This window comes from Fulvia fulva, chromosome 6, assembly GCF_020509005.1.
Source record: "Fulvia fulva chromosome 6, complete sequence".
In the NCBI taxonomy this organism is placed as follows: Eukaryota; Fungi; Ascomycota; class Dothideomycetes; order Mycosphaerellales; family Mycosphaerellaceae; genus Fulvia; species Fulvia fulva.
This window is the reverse complement of record NC_063017.1, coordinates 4,179,612-4,203,385: the sequence shown is the minus strand read 5'-3', so window position 1 is coordinate 4,203,385 and position 23,774 is coordinate 4,179,612. Positions and strand designations below refer to the sequence as shown.

Here is a 23,774-nt window from a genome sequence, read left to right as displayed (position 1 = left end):
ATCACCGCCTCATCGTCCATCGCCCCTTCCTCACCTCCCATGCTCGCTCGTTCTAACATCTGGATGCTCACCACCATGTCACGACACGCACTGTCAGCACGGTCACAACAATGCCATCGATGCAGGATCGGGACGAAAGCGATGTGATTCATACTGTCGGCAAAGGATAGCGCTGGGAATGAACGTTTGTCTTATGCACGGGCAGTAATATTTCGTAGACATTCCGCGCGGTTCACTTTGTCCTCGGACTAGCCGCACCTGTTCTATCTAAATGGAAGCCTACTTGGACGTTGAGTGCAGATGGTTATGCATCTTATGGCCTTTGTCACTCCAAGAGGGAGCCACTTGTGTCAGCGCCGCCTCGAATGTGCTATCAGTCCTACCCTACGAAGCACCAGTGCCAGAACCACTGAGGCCATTAGAACCGGGCCCGTTGTAGAAGGGATTTGTGCACGTCCACGACGTCAACAGTGTACCTCCTGGACCAAATGCCGCCTTAAGTCCAAGGATAGCAGCCCAGGTTCCCATTCCAGATGCTGCGAGACCAGCGCAAGAGTAGATCAACGCCCGCACAGTGAACTTCCAGCCCTTCAGGAAACCGCGCGCGTAGCGCTTGAAACCGTTGTCGAGACGAGTCGTCTGACCAGTAGCAGGATCGAAACCCTCGCCCGGCTGCGCTGCGTGTTTCTGCACCTGCATTCCAAGGTACATTATGCCTGTGACAGCAGAGTTAGTAGATGGATGAAAACTGGTAGAAGGAGCACTCACCTGACAGACTGTACGTGAAGTTCAAGCCGAACAAACCACCGACAAAGTTAGTGAAGGCCGAGAACTGGGGAATCGACGTGGCCACAACGAAGGCGATAATCCAGGATACGGGACCAAAGATCCACCAGTAGATCTTGCCTCTCCTCTCAGTAATTGGTGGCAGCCGGCAGAGTTCCTGGCCCGAGTGGAGATAGACTGTCTTCAGTCCGACGTTGAAGTACAGAAAAAGGGCCAGCCATCCAGTAATCAGAGACAAGACGTTGACAACAATTGAAAAGCCCAGCTGGTTGATAGTTTGGTTGACGAGAGTGTACGAGTATTTTTACCGTCTAGCGCCCCATCTTGCTCGACATTGATCCAGCCGGTCCACGTGAGGGCTCATCACCACTCCGCACGATCGTGACTGGCCCTTTCCTCGGCTCTCATGCGACCAGTCAGGCGACGCGCATGCGTGATACTCGATACTAGCGGCGGGAGCAGGAGATGGAGCGAATGGAAGCCCCCCAGATCTCGTCTGTGGCGAAGGACTCTCACACCACCAACCGTGTAGTACCTTCCTATGGTCGACGTGTCTCGGCTCGATCGCCGGAAAAAGTCATCAAGCCGTTGATGAAAGCTGACGCATATCATGCAAATAAAGTATAGTTGCTTGTGAGAGAACGCCGGAGGTGAGAGCTTGGGCGTTGAGGGTACGCGAGATACATCCTACTGCTTCTACTTGTGTCAGTATCAATGGAATATGCTCACGGCCTCGTGTTGCCTTCGGGTTTGGCGCGCAATCTCGCCGCTGTAAAGAGAGTCCCGAGTCCGGCACAATGATGAGGTTCCAAATCAAATGAAGAGAAGGGCTGCGGGTGGACCAGCCATACATCGACAATGACCATGGGTAAAGTGCCAGAGAAACCTGTGTAAGAATCCTTGTTTTATATGGCTTCTGCCATCCACAGCTGTGCTCTATGAAGATTTTGGCTTGTGAGCGGCCCGTGCGCTTGGGAAGTGAATCGAGTCGCCGTCGAAAGCCGACATTATATAAGTTTCAAACCTTGGCGCTGCTTTCTCGTTTTGAAGATGCTGGAAATATGTCTGCGCAACGCGTTCCACAACGATTCCCCTTGTAGAATACTGATGATACGTGCTGAATCAAGCTATTATCTACACAAGCTCACGAACAGCGGCATGTGCGCACTGCAAAGTATGTTGTTACAGACTGCAAGTCGATGCGTCACGTGCGCCTGGAATCACCGCCCTCGTTGCAATTCTAAACCGACGAACGATGCAGTTGGTGCTATAGCGGCAGGCTAGGAGGTAGCTCGTAGGCGAAGAGCTGCCCACCCCAGCCAACAGAATAGCAGATCTTCCAACGCCATCCTCACGCCGCTAGTGATGACGTTGTCAACACTTTCTAGAACGAACGCATCCTCTCAGCGCCATGCTGCTTCTGGTACTCCGCTGTCATGTGCTTCTTGAACTAGCGCCGCATGCGTCCTGCCATCACACACTCAGCATTCACGGTAGTACATCCGTAATGCACTGACTTGGATGAGAAACTCCGTGCACATCTCAAGAAGCCATGAGTTCGGTGATTCTCAGACCATTGGCCAAGTCATTCGGACGTTGTCTTCTGATGGGAGCAGCGCTGCTGGCTGCCTTCGGGTACTTCCGCACACACTGGACCAACTCTACATCAGAGCTCACTGCTTCGGTTGCCTGGAAAGATTTCGCCTACGTCACGTATGCCACGGACACGGACTATCTCTGCAACTCGCTCATGCTGCTTGAGAGCTTGCACCGGCTGCAAGGGAAAGCGGACAGGCTCCTGCTCTACTCGCAAGAGTGGCATGAAGATGACTACAGCATCGAGTCAAGATTACTGCGAAAGGCGAGAGACGACTACCAAGCGGTATTAAAGCCTATCAAGCTGCAGACAATATACACGAAGAATTCCGAAAGGACCTGGGAGTCGTCCTTCACCAAATTGCTGGCCTTCAATCAATCGCAATATCGCCGGGTGCTGAGCCTCGACTCCGATAGCACACTCTTGCGACCAATGGATGAGCTCTTCCTTCAGCCCTCTGCTCCTGTGGCTATGCCGAGAGCCTACTGGCGTGAGAGCGATGCCAATAAGGAAATAAAGTTTTGTAATGCTGTGGCATTAATAGAACCATCGTCCATCGAGTACCAGCGACTGCAACGCGAGATCGTAGTCCAAAGGCCCGGGGACTACGACATGGACATCATGAACCGTCTCTACGGTAGCTCATGCCTCGAGCTTCCTCACCGACCTTACTTGCTATTGAGTGGCGAGCTCGGCAAGGCCGATCACAAGGCATACATGGGGAGGAGGGCTCTGCCTTGGTCCGCAGAATACGTCTCAGCAGAGGCCAAGTATGTACATTTCAGCGATTGGCCCCTGTCGAAGCCATGGTTGCCCATGCAGCGCCACCTACGAGGCGACGTAAGGCCTACCTGTGAAGCCAACGAGCACGACATAAGTTTAGTCGACTGCGAGGATCAACAGGCATGGGATTGGCTGTATCAGGATTTCCGGCAGAGACGATTGGTGAGTTGACTGGTGACATCACCTTCTACGACACTGACATGTTGCTACAGAATGTATGTGGGCCCATGTTCGACAAGTGGACCAAGAATGAGACTCTACAAGAAGCGCAGGCAAAGATGGACCTAAGCTGAATGCTCGTGAGGAAGAGCGATCCACTCAAGCTGTTCTGTAGATCACCCTCCACGATATCTCCCCAACGGCATATCAGTGCTTGCTCTGAGGGCACATTGTCATCGGACCGCGGTGTAATCCGCTGCAGAGTGCCGATCGAAACGCTACATATCAACTAGCTGGGAAGATACCAACATCAAGTCAGCTTGTTCAGCGTGCTGCCAACACCCAACTGCTTACATACATCTGTACTGCTTCAGCTCCGCAGCAGTGGATCAAGCTGTGCATTAGCATTCCACGCAGATGCAACCTATGACGCTGCCGCAGCTTCACTGACCAGGCTGATCACCATCCTTCCAAGCAAGCTCTGCAATGTAACCTCCACTCACTGTCGCCGGTCTACAAGAAGTAACTACCACCCACCACCATCTCCAGGAAGCTTCTCGCAACTCTCTCACCAACTATCAGAAGATCACAATCCAAACATCCACCCAAAAGGATTCGCAAACATGCAACACACCATCTGGACAGCCCTCCTCGTAGCTCTCTCGGCCACTGTGACTCTGGCCCAGACCAACTGCAACAACCAGTTCGTTGCCCCCCCTCAATCAGTCCTCCTAAAAGTCATTGCTAATCTCACCTAATTCAGCCGACCCTCAGCTCGGCATCGGCAACTACTGCTACTGCGCCTCGGACAATTCGTGCTACGGCGAGGGGAAGACGGAAGATGGTCTGCAGACTTGTAACCCCCCGGGTGCCAAATTTGATCAGTGTCCCGCGAACAAGAGGGACTGGTGAAGGCCTTCACAGGATAGATGCAAGGCCTCAAAATGATGTAGCTGAATGAATCAACGTGATCACGCTGAACGCACGGAACAGCGTTGTTCACTATAGAATCTTGCTCTCCCTTGTCAGCAGATTGGTTCCAATAGGACCTGCTTCTATGGTGTCTTCTTGCTTGCTTCCACATGATGACCTGGCTGGTAGCACATACCATTGTCCCCCCAGCAAGATCATCGTTGATCTGAAGTGCCACACCGTGATCTCCAGATCCTCCGGACAGCCGCTGTAACTCCCCATCCATTCTGGTTACGCTTACGGTAAGCAAAGTAAGCAAGTCGTCGAGAATGACATTCACACAAGCATCTTCTGAGGGGTGAAGTAGTGTGGCCGCTCGCCTAGCATCGGGCAACTACGTGGACCCAGAATTCATGCATGCCAAGCAAAACCCAACAAGCACTACTGTCAGATGCATACAAGCTAAAGCTTGACAAGTGCCAACAAATTTTGGACTCCAGCACACAGCAACAGATCTGCGGCCATTACAAGGCCGACAAGATGTGCACGAAGGAGTAGCTGCAATGCGGTGTAACGTCCACGGCATGAACGGTGAGATAGGTGGCCGCGATAAGTGGCAACTGTTGTGATCGTCTGTATGGACCTCTCAACCTGATGTTGATGGTCATGACAGTCTTCCACCTTGTAGGTTTCGTGCATGCCGAGAGGCGATCATGATGTTGAGGCACGGGATGGGCTAGAAGAGGTCGTGCAAGACAGTCGCATCAAAGAGCCCGACCCGCTCTCCGCAAGTACTGCTGTCACAGAACACTATTATACCAACGTGCACCCAAACAATTTTATCAAGATGCTTAATATGCTTCTGAACGCGGTGGTCTACACCCTCTTCGCAGTTGCCCCGGCACCAGCCCACAGTGCCGCTTTGGCAACGACGTCGTTGGGCGTAGGTGTTACAGCGTGACTTGACCAGACCTTTGCTAACGATCATGCCAGTACTGCGTTATCAACGGCACCCAGATATGCACGGTTCAAGATGGACGGAGCCCACCCTCATCGTTCACTGCAAACTGTGGACAGGCTTACCCAGTAAGTCGACAATGGTACTCTCACTAATGAAAGGTGACACTAACAACGCTGCAGTGTACGGCCCAGAATAACGAGTGTACCATCCGCTTCAGAGGTGGCTTTGGCAGCGCCGTGTCTTCTGTTATGTGCACCTAGGTAGTCAATCTTAGAAAAAGGGCCATGCAACTCGTCCAAGATGGACCTGTACTGGAGTTATTCAAAACACAGAAAAGTTCGTCTGTCTTGATTGCTGTGATATTTATTTGCTGACTATACCCCCCTATCGGTGTAACGACTGAGTCTCCAACGCACAAACTACTACTGTCATGCGAGTATGCGGGCGCTTGCGAACAAGACAGCCCGACCTAGAATGTTGCCTCCGCGACAAGTGTCTGCCAGCTGCCCTTGTATCCATCATCAGGTCTTCCAAATCGACTCCCATCCGGGAGTCGCATGATGTAATTCGTGCTCGAACCCGCGCACAAACCATACAACTGGAGATTCGCGGGCGCCTGCTCCATGACATTGACATTGGCCTGTCTGTTTCCGTCTCCAAAGTTCCAGCTCGCACTTGAGTAGCTGACGATATTGCTACCGCTTTTGAACCACTGATTCATCGTCATGCGACAGACCGCCGCGGCGCCGTCGCAGTGACTCCAGTCAGGACCAGCGCCGGTGGGCTGGAAAGGTCCGGGAGGGGGATCGCTTGGGCCGCCAGAGCCACTTTGGCTATTGCCTTCTTGGTAGTTGGTCTCGGACTGGTAAAGCGAGACGAAGACGTTGGAGGCTTTGTTGTAGCCCAGGTTGTAATACCACCAGTGCTCGCTGCCAAGGCCAGTGAGCCACGTTCCTTTTGTCGCTTCGACGAGGACACCACCTTTGCCTGCTGTGTTGGTGCCGACGTTTGCGTGGTCAACGGCGTGGTCAGCGACCCAAGCCCAGACGTTGTTTATGTAGGCTGAGGACGATGTGGATAGGTGAAGGCCGAGGTATGCTGCAGCGCAGTTGTTCCTGCCGCTGCAGCTCAGGTTCGTGTTGAGAGTGCCGCCGAGAGTCATAAGCGAATTGTGGATGACTACATCGCCAGGCTACCGGCCATGTTGACTTGCACGAGGATACCGCCTGGAAGCTGCTCACCTGCATTAACGCGAATGTCATGAATCTCCGCTGTCCCTGATGAACCGGGCGCGCCAACTTGCACGACTGGCCTAGGGTTGCTCTCAGTCTTGAAATTCTGGCCAATACCTTGGATGGTCGACCATCCATTCCCGAAAAGGATCGTTCCGGGAGGGATTGTGAGGGTGTCATCGACACGATAGACACCAAAAGGAAGGTACGCAATCTTCCCGGCAGATGCAGCCTTGTTCAGGCCAGCTTGCAAGCCAGGCCCATCGATATTGTTGCCATCGCCGAGGACTTTGATACCACCGTTTTGAGAAGTGTCTTTGAGATTGATGACATCTGCTGCGGTTTTATCGGTATGCTGGTTTGGCGTGACAATAGGGAATTTGCCATTGACGAGAAGACTGGATGGTCGGCGGCCGGCGGATGGCGTGTTGCCAGTCTGGTAGGGGGGATTCTTGCCATATGTATTGCCGTAAACGTAGTGGCCGACCTTTTGGATGCCGCCAACAACGGCCTTTCCTCCTGCGACGGCCATGGCATTGTTGTTGTCTCGAACAGCGTTCTCGAGCATGAAATTTGGATATTGCACCGTTTGCAGGAGAATTCCCGAGTTGACCACATTGGCGTCCACGATCGATAGCCAAGGCTGTCCGTTTGTCTGTGTGACACAATTGCCGACTGTATCGAAAGTCGGATTGAGAATGTTCATTGCAAAGCCCCCAGCAATCGTAATGCCTGTTGTTGTGTCGACAAACTTCATGTTCTTCAACGTAGCTTGCTGGTTGCGGACCAAGATACCCGTGTCTCCATAGCTGAAGGATACGTCAGCAACCTGAATGGTCGAGCCCTGGCCGACATAGAGCCCCGTGTGTTTCTGTAGAGGCATGCGAATCTGGATGTTGGTAAGGGCACAGTTCTGTGCTACACCCCACTCCAAGGCAATCAAGTCCGACTTTCCGGTCGCCTGAGTTGTGTCTATAATGATGTTCTTGATCATCCTGGAGAATCGAAGCTCTCCGTGGCCATTGTTATCTGAAGGATCCGTGATTCCTGACCCACCTTGAATCACGTATGGATCACTGAAGCCGGAAGAAGCTTGGAGAATTGGAGGATTGACTGCATCGCCAATCAAAATTGTATCGCCGGTGAGCGCAAGCTTGCGATTGAGAACGTAAGTTCCAGGCTGAATGTAGACGACTCTTGGAAGGGCTGCGAGGTAGTCGTTGCTGATGATATTGCCGGGGTCCTGGTCTCCGAGTGCAGACGGTCTCTGACTTCCATTTGGTCCGTCCGAGAAAATAGCATTGTAGAGGTCATTGACGTTGTTGACCGATTTGTAGATCGGGTAGTTGTAGTCGCCGACGCCAGGTGCATAGTCACGGACAGCGCCAGTGCTATGGTCAATGTTGGCGTACCACCAGCTGGATGCAACTGCTGCTGCTGCAATCCTTGTCGAATTGAAGCTTGTAGTGTTAAGAGAAGTAATGTTATTCGCACGAGTTTGAGGGAAAGGAGAGGATGAAGCAAGCCAAACCAGGGGCAAAAGGTAGGTAAGAAGGAACATACTAGAAAGAGATGATGAAGGTTGTGGCAAAGACTGAACGGAAAGGCAGAGACAGACCTGTGCTTTGTACTTTCGGCCGTCTCGCTGTGAATGGGCCACAACCAGTCTCATACATCATCGTCTGAGGGTATCCAGCCCGACGAATGCGTCCAGTCTTTCGTGGTAGTCTTCTTGTTCCTTTGGGTTACTGCTTCTGGTGTCCCTGGCATACAGACGGGCACGAAGGTCGGCTCTATAGGTCGAGCATTTGGCAGTTATGCAAACGGCGCGCAGTTTGCTTGGCCGGGTCTCTTGGGGCACATGTAGATCTCTTCGCTGAGGTTACCAACGGCAGCAGCATGAAGCCGATGCTGGAAGGAAGAAATGCTCAAAAGTAGGGTACTGCTAGCGGGTGTACAGTGCAGTAGTACAGACTAATGAGCCGTGATGAAGATCCGGAGATGTGGCCCTGAACCCATATGGACGAATCGGAGTCAGTGCTGCGATAGTAGTGTATTAAGCTTGTTCAGCTCTGTCGATCAGTTCATATAGCATACAGCTCCGGGTACTTGCTCACCGACGAAGGGCTCATTCAGAGCGTTACGATGCACGTGGCGCCGAAGTTGCTCGGTATCCCTCCAATGAGCGACAAATCAGCATGTGACATTGTAGTGATTCGGCGTCGGCAGAAAGCTCACGAAAGGACGGAATGCGATGCATCATCCGCAAGCAGACAACGAGCGGTTCCGTGTACTTTGATGGCATCATGGCAATGACATCGGGCCACTCTCTGAGATAAAGTCATTATAGTCCATCGTAGGCGTGGACTGCGATGCACTGCTTCTTCGTTGTCGCAGATTTCGATGCAGAGGTAGTCGTATATGGCCTGGTCGACACTCTGAATCCTGTGGATCGAACAATTGTTTCCTTCCTCGCCATGCTCCTTGACGAAGCCCATTGTGAGTATATAGAAGAAGCATTGATCCGATTGGGACATACTCGGCATGCCAGATACTCAGCGAACCAGCTCCGACTCTGCACCGCTAGGGCAGCCAGTGCAATCTCGAAAGACATGATGACTTCGAGGAGCTATGAGCCTAGCATGATAAGGCCTGTCCCACGCTCAATATGCTACTGTGCACAGCATGCTCGATGCCTTGACAGTCAACCGGTGCCGGGTTCATCTCAAAGCGGTACTCCGGGGCGCCGTAACACCGCGATCTGCATCGTGAACGGAGATGCTGCGGCACAGCAGTATGTTGTGAGTGCGCTTCGAAGGGGCCACGCCTGTGATGAACATGCATGTTGAAGGGACCGCTGTTCTCTCGTGAGGTGTCGCATCGAATCTCTCCTGGAGCTAGTCCCACACGTCTGCGCGAAGGATCGCACTACAGAAAGCTTCACAAAGCTTGTTCGGCCTGTGGACACAGATGGCAAATGGCCGTGGTGTGGTTGTATATTGGGAAGGTCGTAGAGAGCACTTCTCGCCTTCCAGATCAAGTTGGCGCAGCTACTCATGCAGAAAGTTGTGGTTGCCCGAGGTTTGCCTCGGACGTACGTCCCGTCTCATGCTCGCTTTGACTCCATTTTGAAGATCCTGATGTCGACAGCATTAAGTTCAGGGCGCGATGAGATGTGCCACACGGCTTGCCGTAAGTGGTAGTCCCATGTTGTTTGAGTGTGCTTGCTTGATAGTTTGGACCAGCGCTAACGATGAGAGGAAAGAAAATCGGAACATCATGTGACCTGGACCGTGCTTTTGAACTTCCTTGGCTCGCTGAGTGCTGTGGTCGTTCCTGTTTCATTCCTCATCAACAAAACTTCATATGCATCATCCTCATGAGCCTGCATCTGCACTACAGGTATGAACCAGGGGACGCGATCTTAACCCCGTCGTCGTTATTGCAAGAACAGCATCATGCTCCACTCCCTCGTAAGAGAGGATAGAGAACCCACCATGTACTGCACGATTACCTAGCACGAAACTGCCTTCTCGTATGTGCTCACCTTTATGTTCCCGCAAGCATATCTCAATATGGCAACCCGAGCCATATTGTGGTTCACAGTCGAATATATAACATGCCTCAAGCCACACGGTAGGAAGTTGAATATACCCCATATTCACCTCGCAACAATGCAACATCTGTTAACAATCCTCGTGGCCGTGACTGGGCTCACCAGTGCTGCTATTGTGCCGAAAAGAGTCGGAATCTCAGGCTATCCAGGCTTCCAAAACACCCAGGCGTTCGCTTCCCTCTCGCCATACATTGGCTGGTACTCAGATTACAACCCAGACACCCCAGGCTGGCAATGTCAAGGGCGTACCCATGCTATGGGGCGGAAAGGGTTCCCACTGCGAAGTGACTGCAGCCTGTCTGCAGAAGTTCAAGGACACAGTCGCCAAGAGCACTCCATCGCTCATGTTCGGCTTCTACGAGCCTGGCAAGTTAACATCCACCCAATCCTTGACCACTCTAACAGACCCCAGACTGCTCCTGCCCCGACAGCAGCGAAATGACAATCCAAGCAGCCGCCAACAACTGGAACAACCTCATCGTGCCCGTCGCCAACAAAGGCACCACCCTCGGCTCCCCCAGCATGTGCAAGCAAAAAGACGAGGACTTCCTCACCCCCTTCAAAGCCAAGCTCAACCGCGACTGGGACATCACCAGCATCCACGTCAACAAGCCAGATCTGGCCGGAATCAAAGCCGACGTGGAGCATTACCGCAAGTACGGCAAGCCCATCTTCGTCAACGAGTTTGCCTGTGTTCATGACCAGGGCAGGTTCAATCCGTGCACGGACCAGAATGAGATCAACAATTTCATCAATGATGCGGTGAAGTACTTCAATAGCCAGAGCGATATTGTGGGCTTTGGTGCTAGTAACGGGAATGGCTTGGGCAAGGTGTGGCCGTTGACCACCTCGAGTGGAAAGCTTTCTGAGACGGGGAAGACGTATCTAAGGGCGATCAAGAACTTGTAGGGTATCGCGCGGAATGATAGCGTCGAATCGTCTGTGGAAGTAGAGCGGCTCTCGCAAGAGGCAGCGAAGAACAAAGTCAAAAGTGTGCCAAGGTAGCCCGTAGATGTATTGATTCGTTATCGTGCAAGGCACCGTACAAGGCCAGGTGACAAAGTTGATTGCCGCCGAGGGCTTCGACTTATTATTGAAGCAAAGGCCTTTGCTGGAATCCGCGGGCGTGTAGCTCAGCAGTAAGGCTACACCGATACAGTCGAACTTGTAGCGCGTCGAGCCCTTGGTCATGCGCCCGTTAGACAGCATTTTCAGAAGTAAAGCCAAGACCTCAGCCGGCAACGTACTTTGTCACCAGCCCTCGGTATTCAGTCTTGGTGGGAGTGTCTTCGGGCCATAGTCTTCCGAACTCAGACGCAACAAAGGCTTCACTTGCGGGAGGGTGGCTCTTCTGAGCAACATTTTGACCCCGGCAGTGCTATTGCTCGGCTGCTCCATTGGCTGATCGCGAAGTTCGTTCGGTCGTTGCGTGAACCTACCGGCACACGTTACTGAACTCCGTCGAAGTGCTTATGGCGGAGGCGCTTTCTGTGCCCTGCCGTCTTGGCGTGTCCTCCAGCAGAAGTGGATAACTCGCATAAACGCCACGAATCTCGTGTCACGCCTAGCTCCCTTACCAGCCTTCTCACTGACAGAGCTGGATGTAATCACCGTGATACAAGCTTCACCCCTTTCATGCCCCGCCTCTCTCTACATCTTATCCTCCCCAACCCAGAACACGGAATTCGCAAACTCGTACACATCCGTACTCCGCAACGACAGTGTCTTCCACCTCTTTCGAAACTTCTCAAGCAGAACACCCGCACGCTTCTCGAGCGCAGCTTTTGCTCTTTCCGGGTTTGCCTTCGGAACACCCGTTCTTTTCGCACCGGAACTTTGCACAATGTAGAGGATGTATGCGTATCCTTGTATAAGCAGAGTGGTAGATCAGACCACGAAGAATTCGCTCAGCTTGTTTCGTGCCGATCGAGTGTCTCTAGGACTCGTCGTGCGAATGCAAAGAGATGCGGCTTCCTACAAGCCCGCCACATAAGTAAGGCTCGACCGGCCCCTTGGCGTATGATCTAATCACGCCAGTGCATCAAACGAAGCCGAAGAAGGCGACCAAAAGAATGAATGTATCCCATTCCAGATTTCTCCCAAGACCTCCATCTATATCCAACATCGCAATGCCGTCCCTGTCTGGTGTCATTTCCCATTCCCATTTCTATTCGATTCCAACCCACGACCCACCAACTCCAATAAAACAATGTCCCGACCATGTCAAATAGTCTTGTCCCGCTCGAACGCTCCAAAACAATCATCCGCACCATCGCCTGTCTTCGGCTGTGCGCTACTCTCGCCGCTCGACGTAGCCTTTAGCAGGTCGTCGCGGCTCTCCTCCTCGCAATCATGCAGCCAGGATACCTAGTCCCACTTGCTGTTGAAAGTCGGTGCCGGGTTCAAGCCGCTGAGGATAGCCTTGCTAAGACTTCTCACTCTCTGATGTGGTTTGCCGCCCTGCTGGCTTGTGTTTGTGCGGCCGGTGTTGGTCTGGCGTAGACCGGCGTGTTCCGGGTCACTGCCGGAATCCGCCGTCATGGCCTGGTCGGCTGCAGCGTGTTGTGCAGGAAGGCCCCACTTGTCCAGCTCGCCGTCTTCCCACGTTTTGCTTCTGGTAAAGGCGTGATGTCCTTCGGCAAAAGTACTGGGGCGGCGCAACATCTGTCTCTCGGCTTCGGCAGCTTCTTTCTGCTGGAGCTTTTCGCTCGGGAGCAAGATGGCGCGGTCGAGCGCATATGGTAAACCACGATGGCGACCTCTGATCATCATCGCGACGATGATGAGCTTACTGAGGGTCTTGAATTGTCCCGAGAATGAAGGGGTATAGTCGGGATAGCCGAGTGAAAGCCCGACAGTTCCGTATGCAGACACAATCTCGAACAACACACTGAACGTCGTGAATGCCGGCTGATTGGTATTAGCAATGCGATCACCTTCCACGATAGCAATGATGAATAGTCCCAAGAAGATGTACCACAAGTCGAAGGATAGCTGCCTACGCAAATGCTGGCTGACGTAGCTTTGATCTCCGTCACCAGCATCTTCTTCGCCGCCGAAAATGCCGAGTGACTTCTCTTCGTAAACGTTCGTCCTACGCACTGATATGGCGATAGGAAATACGGAGATGTACATCATGATCAGATAGCTGACTTGAATCGCGGCATGTAAGTCGGCCAGTGAGACCGACGCGAAACCGGCAGTCCTGGTGGACACGGCCTGGAACCAGCCGTTCAGTATTCGCAGCCCGACAGGCAACGATGTGACCGCGGCTTCGTCCAAGTCGAGGATGACGAAGAAGATCAGATCGATAACGTTGAGCCCAACGAGCACCCAAAAGAGCCACCAAGTAGCCTTAGACGGAAACAGCAGCGTGAAGCATCGGCGTGGGTGGTCGAGGAGGAACCGAAGCTCTTCCCACCATGGACTCCCGTGACTCGCAACGAACTTGGCCAGGAACCAGATGATGAAACGTAGCATGCATGGAAAGCCAGTGTTGCCAATGATGATGAGGAAGGAGCCGAACAGTAGCGTCAAGACCGACGTCTGGAAGGAGACCATAGAGTCCGGGGTGAGTGTGAAGCCCAAATCGTTGAACATTGACGCTGGCGTAAAAATGCCCCACCAGAGGGGGTTTTGATCTGCTGCTGTGACTACGTCGGCATAGTGTCCAGCGGCCATCCACGGCAGGAAGACCAACATGCCGAGAGTGTGAAAGCCGACGTAATAACAGACCAGAATCATGGCAAGAGTCTTCAAGGATCGATACTCAATGCCGCCAAGTTCTTCTCGCTGTTCCTGGGTCAGACCCAAGAAAGCGCTGTTGCGGCCGGTCGTTGCACTCCAGCTTAAATATGGCATAGGGTCTTCGTCCTTCCGGCCGTTGGTGAATTGTGTGAGGCTTCTCGAGAGTGTGCGAGGTGCATCGCTGAGGTTGAATCCGCGATTGCTCCTACGCTTAGACAGGCCACCGGCTCTCGGATCGTCCTTGGTGAAAGTTGCGTCGTCGTCGTTCCGGTCACGATGGGCGGGATGTTCGGGCTCATCAATAGTGATACCACGTCTCACAGGCCGATCGTCGTGTGAGATCTCGCTGTGAGCATCGACACTACGGCTTCGTGCACTTTCCGCGTTAGACAAGTTCGTTCGCAACCGACGTAACTCTCGGTCTTCTTCCAGCTGTTTGACATCTTCGCCAGCATCTCGCTCTCGTGGTCCGGGGATGCGCAGTGCACCGGCTTCATTTCGTTTCTGATTCTGTCGTTCCAGGAACTCAATATGTCTCGAGATGTCGCGATGCTCCGGTATCCGCGCCAGCTCTGGAGACTGTCGGCCGGTATTCACTTCATCTGCGAATGTGATCTCGCGATCACGGTTCAGGCGAGGATTGAGACCCATGAAGGGCGACTGCGGTGTTCGAGGTGTCTGTGGGCGCTCGAAGTCTATCGGTGCAGGAGGCATCTCGATGGACATGCCTCTTGACGCCTTCCTGACCGATATCTCGGGCACGCCAATCGTTTCGTTCGAGTCGCTTGGCTCACCAGTATTACTACTACTGCTGCCACTCTGACTTTCCTGCGGTGTTGCATCTGTACTGCCATCTGATGCCTGCAGACCCATCTTCTCCCTAAACCTCCTAGCTTCTTCTTGCTTTTTGGGATCCTTCGATGTGTCTGCGCTGAACTGCAAGGTATTCTTCAGAACCTCGATGGGCTTTTGTCTGACGGATCCCACCTCCAATGCTCCCGGATCCTTCTCTTTGTCGCCTCGCATCTGACTTTTGGTTCGACTGATTGTGCCCGACTTCTTCACTGCTCGTGCTTCCTTGACAATATGCTCAAATCTCTTCTCGAACCAGTAAAGTCGCACCAGCACGACGATGGTGTTTATGAATACCGGAGTGCATAAGCAGCATCCCAACATGATGACGACTTGATTGTATGTGCTGAGATTGTTGACATCGATAGTGTTCAATCCAGACTGGGTGGCTGCACCAGCGGCGAAGAATAGAGCGTCGATGTACTGCATGCCAATGCCTTTCGGGTGGTTTCCGAAGAGCAGGATGGAGAAGAAGGCTGTCATACCGATCATGTAGCCATAGTGAACGGCGATGAAGTTGAACTTTGGCCACTTAAGCTTGAGTCTCGTCGGAACGATAGACTTGAGCCACAGCCAGACTTCGATGATGGGTGCGAAGGCATCGTGATACCATGTGTGCTGAGGGTGTCCCTCCTCGAATCGCGAGTTGCTGGTGGGCGGTCGCTCCAAGGTGGTGGACATGGCAGCACCTTGTCCGGCGTGGGGGTTCGATGGTTGTGATGTTCGATGTCGTTGGTGAGGATGGATGGTGTGCAAGAGGCAAAGACACGATCAACGTATCAACGCCGCTCTGAGTGAGCTGTCGCCGTCGCGACTGCCACTCGGAAGTGAGCCGCAAGTGAAAGTGCGTCTGCAGAGTCCGAGGACTTTCTGTTGGTGACAATGTCAGATCGACGTGCCAATGCCGCCAAGTGTGGCTGTGGTCAGACTGCCGGTGGGGGGTGGATGTGGTGCGGACATGCTGTTATCGACTGCTCGGGAGCAACATGTCGTCGGTCGCAATCGTTCAGCCCTCGCACAACGATGCTCTCTGCTCTTTGTGTGCGGTAGGAAGGCGTCGGTCGCACTCAAGCTGGACGGCGCGGTGATCAGCCCAGTGAGCCCAGCTGTGGACTCTGTCGAATGGCGGATCGTCGGAAGTGTGAGGCGAATGGGAGGGAGGGGGGGTGGGGGGAGGGGAGGTGTCGAGCTCGAGAATCCTGCTCGGTTGAGTGCAGTAGTATGATGCAGAGGTGGAAGCTGAGACGATACGAGTTCCAGGTCTTTGGTGAAAGCCGTCGTCGAATCTTTGACGATTGTCGAAGCTTAACCGCTTCCAGCCCATTGGTCAGGGCGTGAAACGGCGAGCTAACAACACGTGGTGTGAAACACTGTTACACTGCTGACTGCCGGCATCACCTTCCCTCCCACGTGACCATTTCCCGGATGTTGGCATGTTGCACACGACACCGATACCAAATATGACGTTCCGATGGTCGGCAAGCCGGGAAACCTGCGCCTGATGCCGGTTCCGTCAGACGGGATGCAGCGGTACCACTGTACAACGCATACAGTATCTCAAACGGCAGCGCATAGAGTTCCAACCCAAACACGAACAAGGCACCCGACCTCTCGTGGGCCGTGGCAGCCCGAGCACGGGAGTGTACTGTGTGACAGAATATGAGATGCCAAGCTGTTCGGTGTTGTCGTCGCACGACGCCAAGCCGTTGAAGACCCAAGCAGGTATAGGAGGTAGGTACATCACGAACTACAAGGCAGTAGCGATCAGCGGTACAACAGTCGATCAGCGGGCTCAACTGACAATTTCTTGGTGCCTGGCAGAATACAAAGTTGACTGACTTGTCACATCAGCCTCCTGCTTTTCCAAACCGAGGCAAGCCTGAGCTGTCCACTGCGACGACAACAGTATTCCTGGGCTTCGATTGCCGTGCGGCCAACTGAACATGGCAAAATCAACAACCAAGAAAGCTGAAACGCCATCACCGTCTGCAATGCAACCGTTACATTGCGGCATCGCGAGTGAGAGCAGAAAGTCGCCACAGTCCCGCATATGACTCTCAAACGCCGCAAAATGAGGGCCACACTTGGGAGACTTGCCTTGGCTCTGCCTCACTCTGCTTCACTGCAGCAATATTCGTAAGCTGATTCTGCACATGCAGCTAGACTGACACAGATGCACATAAGAAGACTTCTATCTCTTTTCTTTTCCACCACCCTCGTATACCTTACTCACAATACCACATCCAGACCGCCATCTTGACACGAATACCACCGCCGCACACGACTACAACACCTAGGTACAGATATGGACTACTTCAACGACTTGTTTCGCGACCTCACACCATGTACGAAGCAGGTGACAATGCGGGCCGCCGCCGAGCGCTTCGCCTTGTTTTCGAAGCGACTGCGTCTGCTCGGATATGCTGGCAAGTCGCTGCTCAGCAACGACTACAGCAAAACATACGAGGGATCCAGCGCGTTGGCTCGCGCCCAGGCGACGTTTACCGCTCGCAATACGAGCCTGACAAGATGACGAAGGCACTTAGCCAGCAGCTCGAGAGACGATCAAGGCAGAGGGTCTTCTGTATTCGAGGGGGCGCCGAAGAAAAGGCCTACTGAAACTTCACCACTACTACCCCGAAAGTTATGAATCTCTGTGTAAATGACATCGAGATGCAGCTCCCCCCTTGGATCTAGCCGGTGCCCGCAACGTACGCATTGTGAGCACCATGTAAGGCATGCCAATCACAGAAGCTGCTCCGCACCGCATCTGCACTTCCCACGCTCAAACAGGCGTTCACCGAAGACTTGATATCAGCTCCGACGTATGTCCTGGCGAGGCTAGAAGGACTTGTCACTTTGTGTGTCGTCTCATGGGCACGAATCCGAAGAGCTTCCTCGAACCCGGTCATCCATGCTGGAAGATGTCCGGATGCATGGATAAGCACATAATCAACAAACTCAAACGCGACCTCACGCCTGTAAGGAGAACTCAAACAGAATATGAGCTGGACACCTTTGCCCAAGTAGGTCTCGCTCGGCTCGTGCCCTGAGCAGAGCAGGCCGCATAACTCGACAGTAATGAGCCATGATTCCATGGCAAGAGAGCAATGGAACTGGCTGAGCGCTGGCCGAGTGCACTTTTCGCCAGCAGCTAGCAAGCAAGCGAGTCAGCAAATAACGGACAATTGCGCCTTCAACTGATGTCCTTGTAAGGATCTTGGTACTCTCACATGTACCTGAAAAATATCACACCACATGACGTCTTCGCGATGCGAAAACTGACTGAACTCTGCTACAGATGTACAATGTAGGACTGATTCCCGTTCTAGACACTGGGACTTCGTGCCTGGTTCTGCCGCACTTCACGCTGAAACATACTAACCACGGCGGAAACAGGCTAGTCCGAGGCACCGATAGCATATATCACTCGAGACTAGCGACCTTATGCGATGAGTGCTGCGCCCGACAGCCACTTGATCATCCGAGCCCTCTTCGGTGATCCAGAACGTGCAGCGGATCAAAATGCTGTGCCAGCAGCGGATGAGCCTCTTGCGGCACAGGTGGTTTCGGTTGGTAGCATTAATTTCGCTGAAGCCGGAGAACGCAAACTGATGATATTTGCAGATATGCGTATCACTCCTGACGATGCCAGTCCTCGGCGCGTGTTTGACACGACGAATCGAACGGGTAAAGAAGTGGTCGAGACTACCAGTTTCCGCTTGGCTCTTACTGTTGATATACATCGACTCGTTCCTCTTTATCTTTGTAACGGCAGTGCTGAAAGATATTGGTCTGAATGAGTCGCCGGGGCTCTGCGATGGGGCTATACTGTTGTGTGAGTAGACACTTGTTGGTGAAGAGCGGTCACAGCTGACATACAGCAGGTCTTATGTGCTACATGAGCACCAAGATTTTGATCTATACATTCTTGGTTGAGAAAGCGGTATGGCTTGGTCTGTCGGTGACTTATTGCAATGTCCTAACAATGTCTCAGTGGGTCGTGCGAGGATGTCTGCAACGACGACTCGAATCGAAGCTGTATCTCTTCAACTGCTTTGGTATGCTACTGCCATACGGCGTTGCAGTAGTACTGAACTTTGTCTGGTGCGTAAGGGAGGAGTACTATGCAGGCGGGGCTGACAGAGACAGGCGCGTATCTTTCCTTGATACGAATGGACTATGCCATATCGGCATGGAGAAGCGTGCCGTGATGCCATTGATCATCTTCGAGGCTGTCGTCAATCTCTACTTGAACATACTGTTCATCATACCGCTGCGAAGTACATTGTACTCCTTCTCGGATGATTGACACTGCTGATGACGCTATTCACAGAGCTGTACTCATACCGTCACGGAAACGGCAAGATGCGGACCCTAGCACTGAGAACCTTTGTCGGGAGCTGTGCCACCCTCATGTCCAGCGTCGTCAATCTCACAATCCTCATGACGAGCAACGGCGAACCAGGCTGGATCTGCTTACTACTTTGCAACCTCGACAGTAAGTCCCACTCAACCATCATCACTGCCCATCCAACTTAGCCCGACCATCTAACCACCTCCCCACCAGTCCTCTTCTGCGTCCTCGTCCTCCACTGGGTCACAACCTTCGACAGCGTCGGCAGTACCCACGGCGACTCGACCTGCTCATGCTCCCACGCCTCCCACACCACCGCCCTCTCCCAACAGCTCCCAACTATCCAAGTCCCCGAACCTGTAATGTCCAAGAGGCGGAAAATGTTCGGCATTGATGATGACCTACACGGCTTCCCTGATGAGTGCTGGAAAGCTCATCCGTGGACTTTTGCAAAGTCGATGGGGAGTCCGGTTTGTGATGGACATCATGCGAAGTGTGAAGGAGGTGAGGTGATGGAGCTGGGTGAAGATGCTATTACGCCGGTGAGGGATGGTGGTCAGGTTGAGAGGGGGGTTCTGGAGGTGTGTGGGAGTGTTGATTTGAATGAGAGTCAGTCTTTGAGACGAGCGTTGCAGGGCTCAAAGCCTTGATCTTGAGGGGCATAAGATACATAGAGAGGCGTGGCATGAGAAGATGAAGCTTTTATCACTATGGTTATGTTCAGCTATCATTCGGACTGGTGAATAAATTAAGCCGGCAACAGGTTTGTGGCGTTCATACGAGGTATTCACTTCTGCTGATGCGTTATAGCTTGAGTAAGTCCTCCTTTATCGCTCCATTCTGGCGACCAAGCACACACAAACAACTACACCACAACGACCATCACCACCACCATTCCAGCTCAATACCTGGGACCTCATCACGTACACAATCAGCAACCGACATCTCCCGTCATGGTTCAATACAGGAACTCGTATCGGGCCAGGAGACTCAATGCCCACTAATGGAAGCTCCCTACACAGCAGCCCGGAGCCACCATCAAGGATCCTCCAGAGGCCAGCGGGATCGACTTCGATGAGAGCTCCCCAGCCAGTCGTCGAGCCTACCTCTACTCTCGCTTCCAGCGCAACATGCCAGCTTACCACAAATGCTCCGTGTCCGAACTCCGCAACTTCTGCGAGACTCGCAAGTTGGTCATGCCGCTATCCGAGAAGGCCTCGAGGACCGACTTGATTCACACACTCCACGCAGCAGACGAGAGTCAACCGCTCGATGAATCTATGGATCTGCCGCCTGAGGTGCGTGTCATCATCTACAAGTTCTACCTCGGATCTCTCAACACTCAACGTCAAATGCCTGCACAACCACCACTTCTCAAGGTCTCCCGCCTCGTCCGACAGGAAAGTTTTCCCCTCTTCTATGACCTGTGCGATTTCGCGATTCTGTTCGGCGAGTGGGGTTATAACTACAGCATGCCACAGGACCATAGTTTCTTCAAGGCAGCTAGCGTGCCGACCTTCGCTCAAGGGCTCCAAGGTCCATCTCAGCCGCTTGGACACCTTGTGAAGCGGCTGTGTGTCGCAGCGGATGTGCATCACGCTCGGAGGTTGCGCATGAGGTACGATGTGTGCATCGAAGCTGGCGCGAGCGGAGTTCAGATGACGATACAGAGGGATGACAAGAAGTTTCCGTTCACTCAGTCTCCAGAAGTAGAGACTGAGCTCCGCAGGCGGGCAGGGGTGTTGCTTGACATGTTCAGAGAGCGCCAGCGGGGTTCTATTGCTGTGGGAATGGTCTCGTTAGAGGCAGAAGACACGAGAGAGCTCGGCAGCGACAGTAGAGCCCGGGCGGAAGTGTATGGCACAATTGTTACAGTCGATGGCGGCATGAAGGAAGATGAAGACGTGGCGAAGCAAGGCACGCTAATGCTCGAGCCTGCGGACTACGCCAGACTCGGATCGTTATTATTCATGCTGCCGTGGAGATAGAAGCAGCAGGGGAGGCAAACATGGCGTTGCTACGTGATTTGCCATGAAGATGTATGGAAGCTATGGGGAAACAGTTGAACGCATCTGTGCGGGAACTGTCGATGTGCAACACGTAAAGCTTGTAGTAGCATAGCCGACCCGTGAACATCACGAGGCTACGTCTCATTCACTTCTACTGACGTCACAAAGTTACTAGCCACTTCTAGTCCCTATAAAAGTCTGGACCGCTCTTTCTTCTCCGGAGTCATCAATCTCCAGACACAAATACCGCATCCATTCCCGAAACAAACGTGTCCCGTCTGGATTTTCGACACGTGCCAGCAACATTGAGAGCACGCGACAGAAATCTCGTAAGATGGTTCACTACAGAGACAACGGTGGAGCGCTGGCGGTCATGTACTGGAAACTCATGCTTTCGCCTGGTTTCAAAGAGTTAAAGAAGCGATTGAGAGACCACGACATTGTCTTCAGCAATTCCACCTCACCAGCGCCAGTGAGCTTAGTGGCATGGTTGCTAATGGTTAGTGGTGCTAACCGGTGGTTATTGGTTGGTTGTGGTGACCTCGCTGTCGCTGTTGGTTATCCAGTGGTGAGGTACCTCACTGCCCTTGGTAACCAGATCCATATATAGCCTAGAGCCCGTATTTAAGCCGCTCCAGTAGGATGCTGATCCGCAGTTGGTACACGCTAAATTAGCATGATCTTGGAGTCGCGTACCTACGCGTTTTGCGTGTGTATTCACCTCTCTTTCTTTCACCTTACTGTCGCTACAATGCCCTTCGTATAGCCATCATTTACCGGCAATCGAGCCCTAGCATCTGTTATCATAACCCTCTCTTTGAAGAACCTAGACTTCTATCCGGATAAGCACAAGGACTGCTTCAAGCTCTATAGTAAGGAGTACACGCGCAAGAAGGCGACACAGTCGAAAGGGACGCGTAAACGGACCTCTCCGGTATAGCAACATAGCGAGTCGTTGATTCGGCACGATAATAGTAAGGAGGTGTATTACTACTAGACCTATAAGCTAGAGGGTAAGCCTTAAGAACTACCTATCGTTAACGGCAATTAAGGGCCACTTTCTTACCTTACTGTCTATAGATTAAATAAGCAGGGTCAGCCTATTACCGTTATTAAAGAGCCTGTCGTTAATCCGGCGTAGACGACTTTAATATAGGCGTTAGTCTCTAAGTTTGACGAATTTAAGCGACTACTTATCCGATAGATTATACACTACTATATCGCCTTCCGTATAGTCGAGAACGCCTACTTTCGAGAGCTCGTTTGTTACCTATCGTAGAACATTAGACAGTATCTACTACGCGCCGGCGCGACTATTCGAAAGTAGGTGCTCTATAAGTACGAGAACTAGAAGGCGAAGTTGATCTAGGAGATACTAAAGGTACTAAGCGATATTTATATCTTATTCGACGTCTAGACCTCTCCTAATTATCGCGCTATCGTCTCGGTTTATGCCTATTACATCTCTACTCGAGGCAAGCGTTATACTAAGCTCTTAGCGTTTAGGCGACTACGTAGTGACTATATTAGCGCGAATATTATAGACGCGCTTTAGGAGGTGTTCGCCGAGTACTCGATCTTATACCGAATCGGGTATTTCGTAACCGACAATACTAGCAATAACGACACCGCGGTTAATACGCTAATAAGGAGGATATACCCGTAGATAAAGGTCTATTACCGTAAGGGCCGCCGCCTACGATGTTTCGGCTATATTACTAACCTCTACGCGAAGTCGCTACTACTAGGAGAGTCATCTAATCGGGACCTAAAGGAGCTAGAACTGAAGACGGAGGAGGGCGTATTCGCGGCGGTAGAGGCGTTCTAGTATGCTCGTAGTACTATTAGCAAGCTACACAATGTAATAAAGTGGATAAGGGCTTTAATATAGAGGTTAGACGAGTTTAGAGAGGTAGTAGGAGGTGAAGGGTTAGAGGAATTTGATAACCTTAAGGTGAGTAAGGGATGCCTAGGATAGCGTACGTAATGGCGCTAGTACTTATCTAAGCCTATCTATTGGCTCGGGAGCTTCCCGTTAATATACCGAACAAAAGCCGTTATCGTTATCCTCCTACCTATTCACCTCTTTTGCTAACTTATTATCCTATAGCTTATTTAAGACAACTCTACGCGCTAGAACAGCTTCTATTATATGATCGGACGTACTATCACTATTAAGGAACGTATTAACACCTTCTACTTCTAAAATAGGGACGATCCTACTATCAAAAACAATGCGCCCTCGACTAGTAACTAGTATCAACTCGACAGGCTATATAACACGCTATAGGTCTTCGAGATTACGACTATAGACACCTAGGGCGAGCAGAAACACCTCTTCGACTAGTATCCGACTCTCTACTTTATACTTAACACTCTTAACGCCTATAACACCGAGTATAAGTAGGAAACCGAGAAAGACGATTCCTTCGATTATCTCTCGAAATACTACGAAGCCTCGTAGCGGAAGGTCGAGAAGTACTTCTAAGCCGTAGACGACATGCCTATCTACTACGCCGTAGTAATGCTAAACCCTATATTGAAACACGCGTGGTTTGAAGACCTCTAGAGCGCCGGTACGAAAGATTAGTAGTCTTGAATCAAGAGCACGAAAGTATAGGCGATAGACATCTAGGAGACGTTCTATAAACCCGCTAGCTAGATTAACACCTCTACGGATACCGCAATACCTCTAAAGAAGCGGAAGGGGAAGAAGAAGCAGTCACAATCGCAATCGTAAGCTATAGAGACTCAAATATAGCC

At 52.1% G+C, this 23,774-nt stretch overlaps 8 protein-coding genes across 8 annotated transcripts; 5 read left to right on the top strand and 3 right to left on the bottom strand.

Moving 5' to 3' along the window:
* Positions 1–384: 384 nt before the first annotated feature.
* CLAFUR5_07495 (uncharacterized protein) lies at positions 385–2,199 on the bottom strand (the record flags this gene model as incomplete). Its single annotated transcript, XM_047906643.1, has 3 exons — positions 385–716; positions 769–1,051; positions 2,182–2,199. 3 exons carry the CDS (start codon positions 2,197–2,199, stop codon positions 385–387), a joined length of 633 nt encoding a protein of 210 aa, XP_047763548.1.
* A 139-nt stretch (positions 2,200–2,338) lies between these two features.
* On the top strand, positions 2,339–3,459 carry CLAFUR5_07494 (Glucose N-acetyltransferase 1; the record flags this gene model as incomplete). Its single annotated transcript, XM_047906642.1, has 2 exons — positions 2,339–3,328; positions 3,379–3,459. The coding sequence occupies 2 exons, from the start codon at positions 2,339–2,341 to the stop codon at positions 3,457–3,459; spliced, it is 1,071 nt and encodes a 356-aa protein (XP_047763547.1).
* A 1,475-nt stretch (positions 3,460–4,934) lies between these two features.
* Positions 4,935–5,458, top strand: CLAFUR5_07493 (uncharacterized protein; the record flags this gene model as incomplete). Its single annotated transcript, XM_047906641.1, has 3 exons — positions 4,935–5,180; positions 5,231–5,323; positions 5,378–5,458. 3 exons carry the CDS (start codon positions 4,935–4,937, stop codon positions 5,456–5,458), a joined length of 420 nt encoding a protein of 139 aa, XP_047763546.1.
* A 209-nt stretch (positions 5,459–5,667) lies between these two features.
* On the bottom strand, positions 5,668–7,991 carry CLAFUR5_07492 (Glucan endo-1,3-beta-glucosidase; the record flags this gene model as incomplete). The annotated part of the gene is made up of 2 exons (XM_047906640.1): positions 5,668–6,188; positions 6,395–7,991. 2 exons carry the CDS (start codon positions 7,989–7,991, stop codon positions 5,668–5,670), a joined length of 2,118 nt encoding a protein of 705 aa, XP_047763545.1.
* Positions 7,992–10,484: 2,493 nt separating this feature from the next.
* On the top strand, positions 10,485–10,955 carry CLAFUR5_07491 (uncharacterized protein; the record flags this gene model as incomplete). Its single annotated transcript, XM_047906639.1, has 1 exon — positions 10,485–10,955. The coding sequence occupies one exon, from the start codon at positions 10,485–10,487 to the stop codon at positions 10,953–10,955; it is 471 nt and encodes a 156-aa protein (XP_047763544.1).
* A 1,458-nt stretch (positions 10,956–12,413) lies between these two features.
* CLAFUR5_07490 (Low-affinity potassium transport protein) lies at positions 12,414–15,326 on the bottom strand (the record flags this gene model as incomplete). The annotated part of the gene is made up of 1 exon (XM_047906638.1): positions 12,414–15,326. The coding sequence occupies one exon, from the start codon at positions 15,324–15,326 to the stop codon at positions 12,414–12,416; it is 2,913 nt and encodes a 970-aa protein (XP_047763543.1).
* Positions 15,327–18,097: 2,771 nt separating this feature from the next.
* CLAFUR5_07489 (uncharacterized protein) lies at positions 18,098–19,652 on the top strand (the record flags this gene model as incomplete). Its single annotated transcript, XM_047906637.1, has 7 exons — positions 18,098–18,217; positions 18,273–18,483; positions 18,533–18,591; positions 18,643–18,752; positions 18,798–18,928; positions 18,982–19,146; positions 19,216–19,652. 7 exons carry the CDS (start codon positions 18,098–18,100, stop codon positions 19,650–19,652), a joined length of 1,233 nt encoding a protein of 410 aa, XP_047763451.1.
* A 480-nt stretch (positions 19,653–20,132) lies between these two features.
* Positions 20,133–20,990, top strand: CLAFUR5_07488 (uncharacterized protein; the record flags this gene model as incomplete). The annotated part of the gene is made up of 1 exon (XM_047906636.1): positions 20,133–20,990. One exon carries the CDS (start codon positions 20,133–20,135, stop codon positions 20,988–20,990), a length of 858 nt encoding a protein of 285 aa, XP_047763499.1.
* Between the last annotated feature and the right edge of the window lie 2,784 nt (positions 20,991–23,774).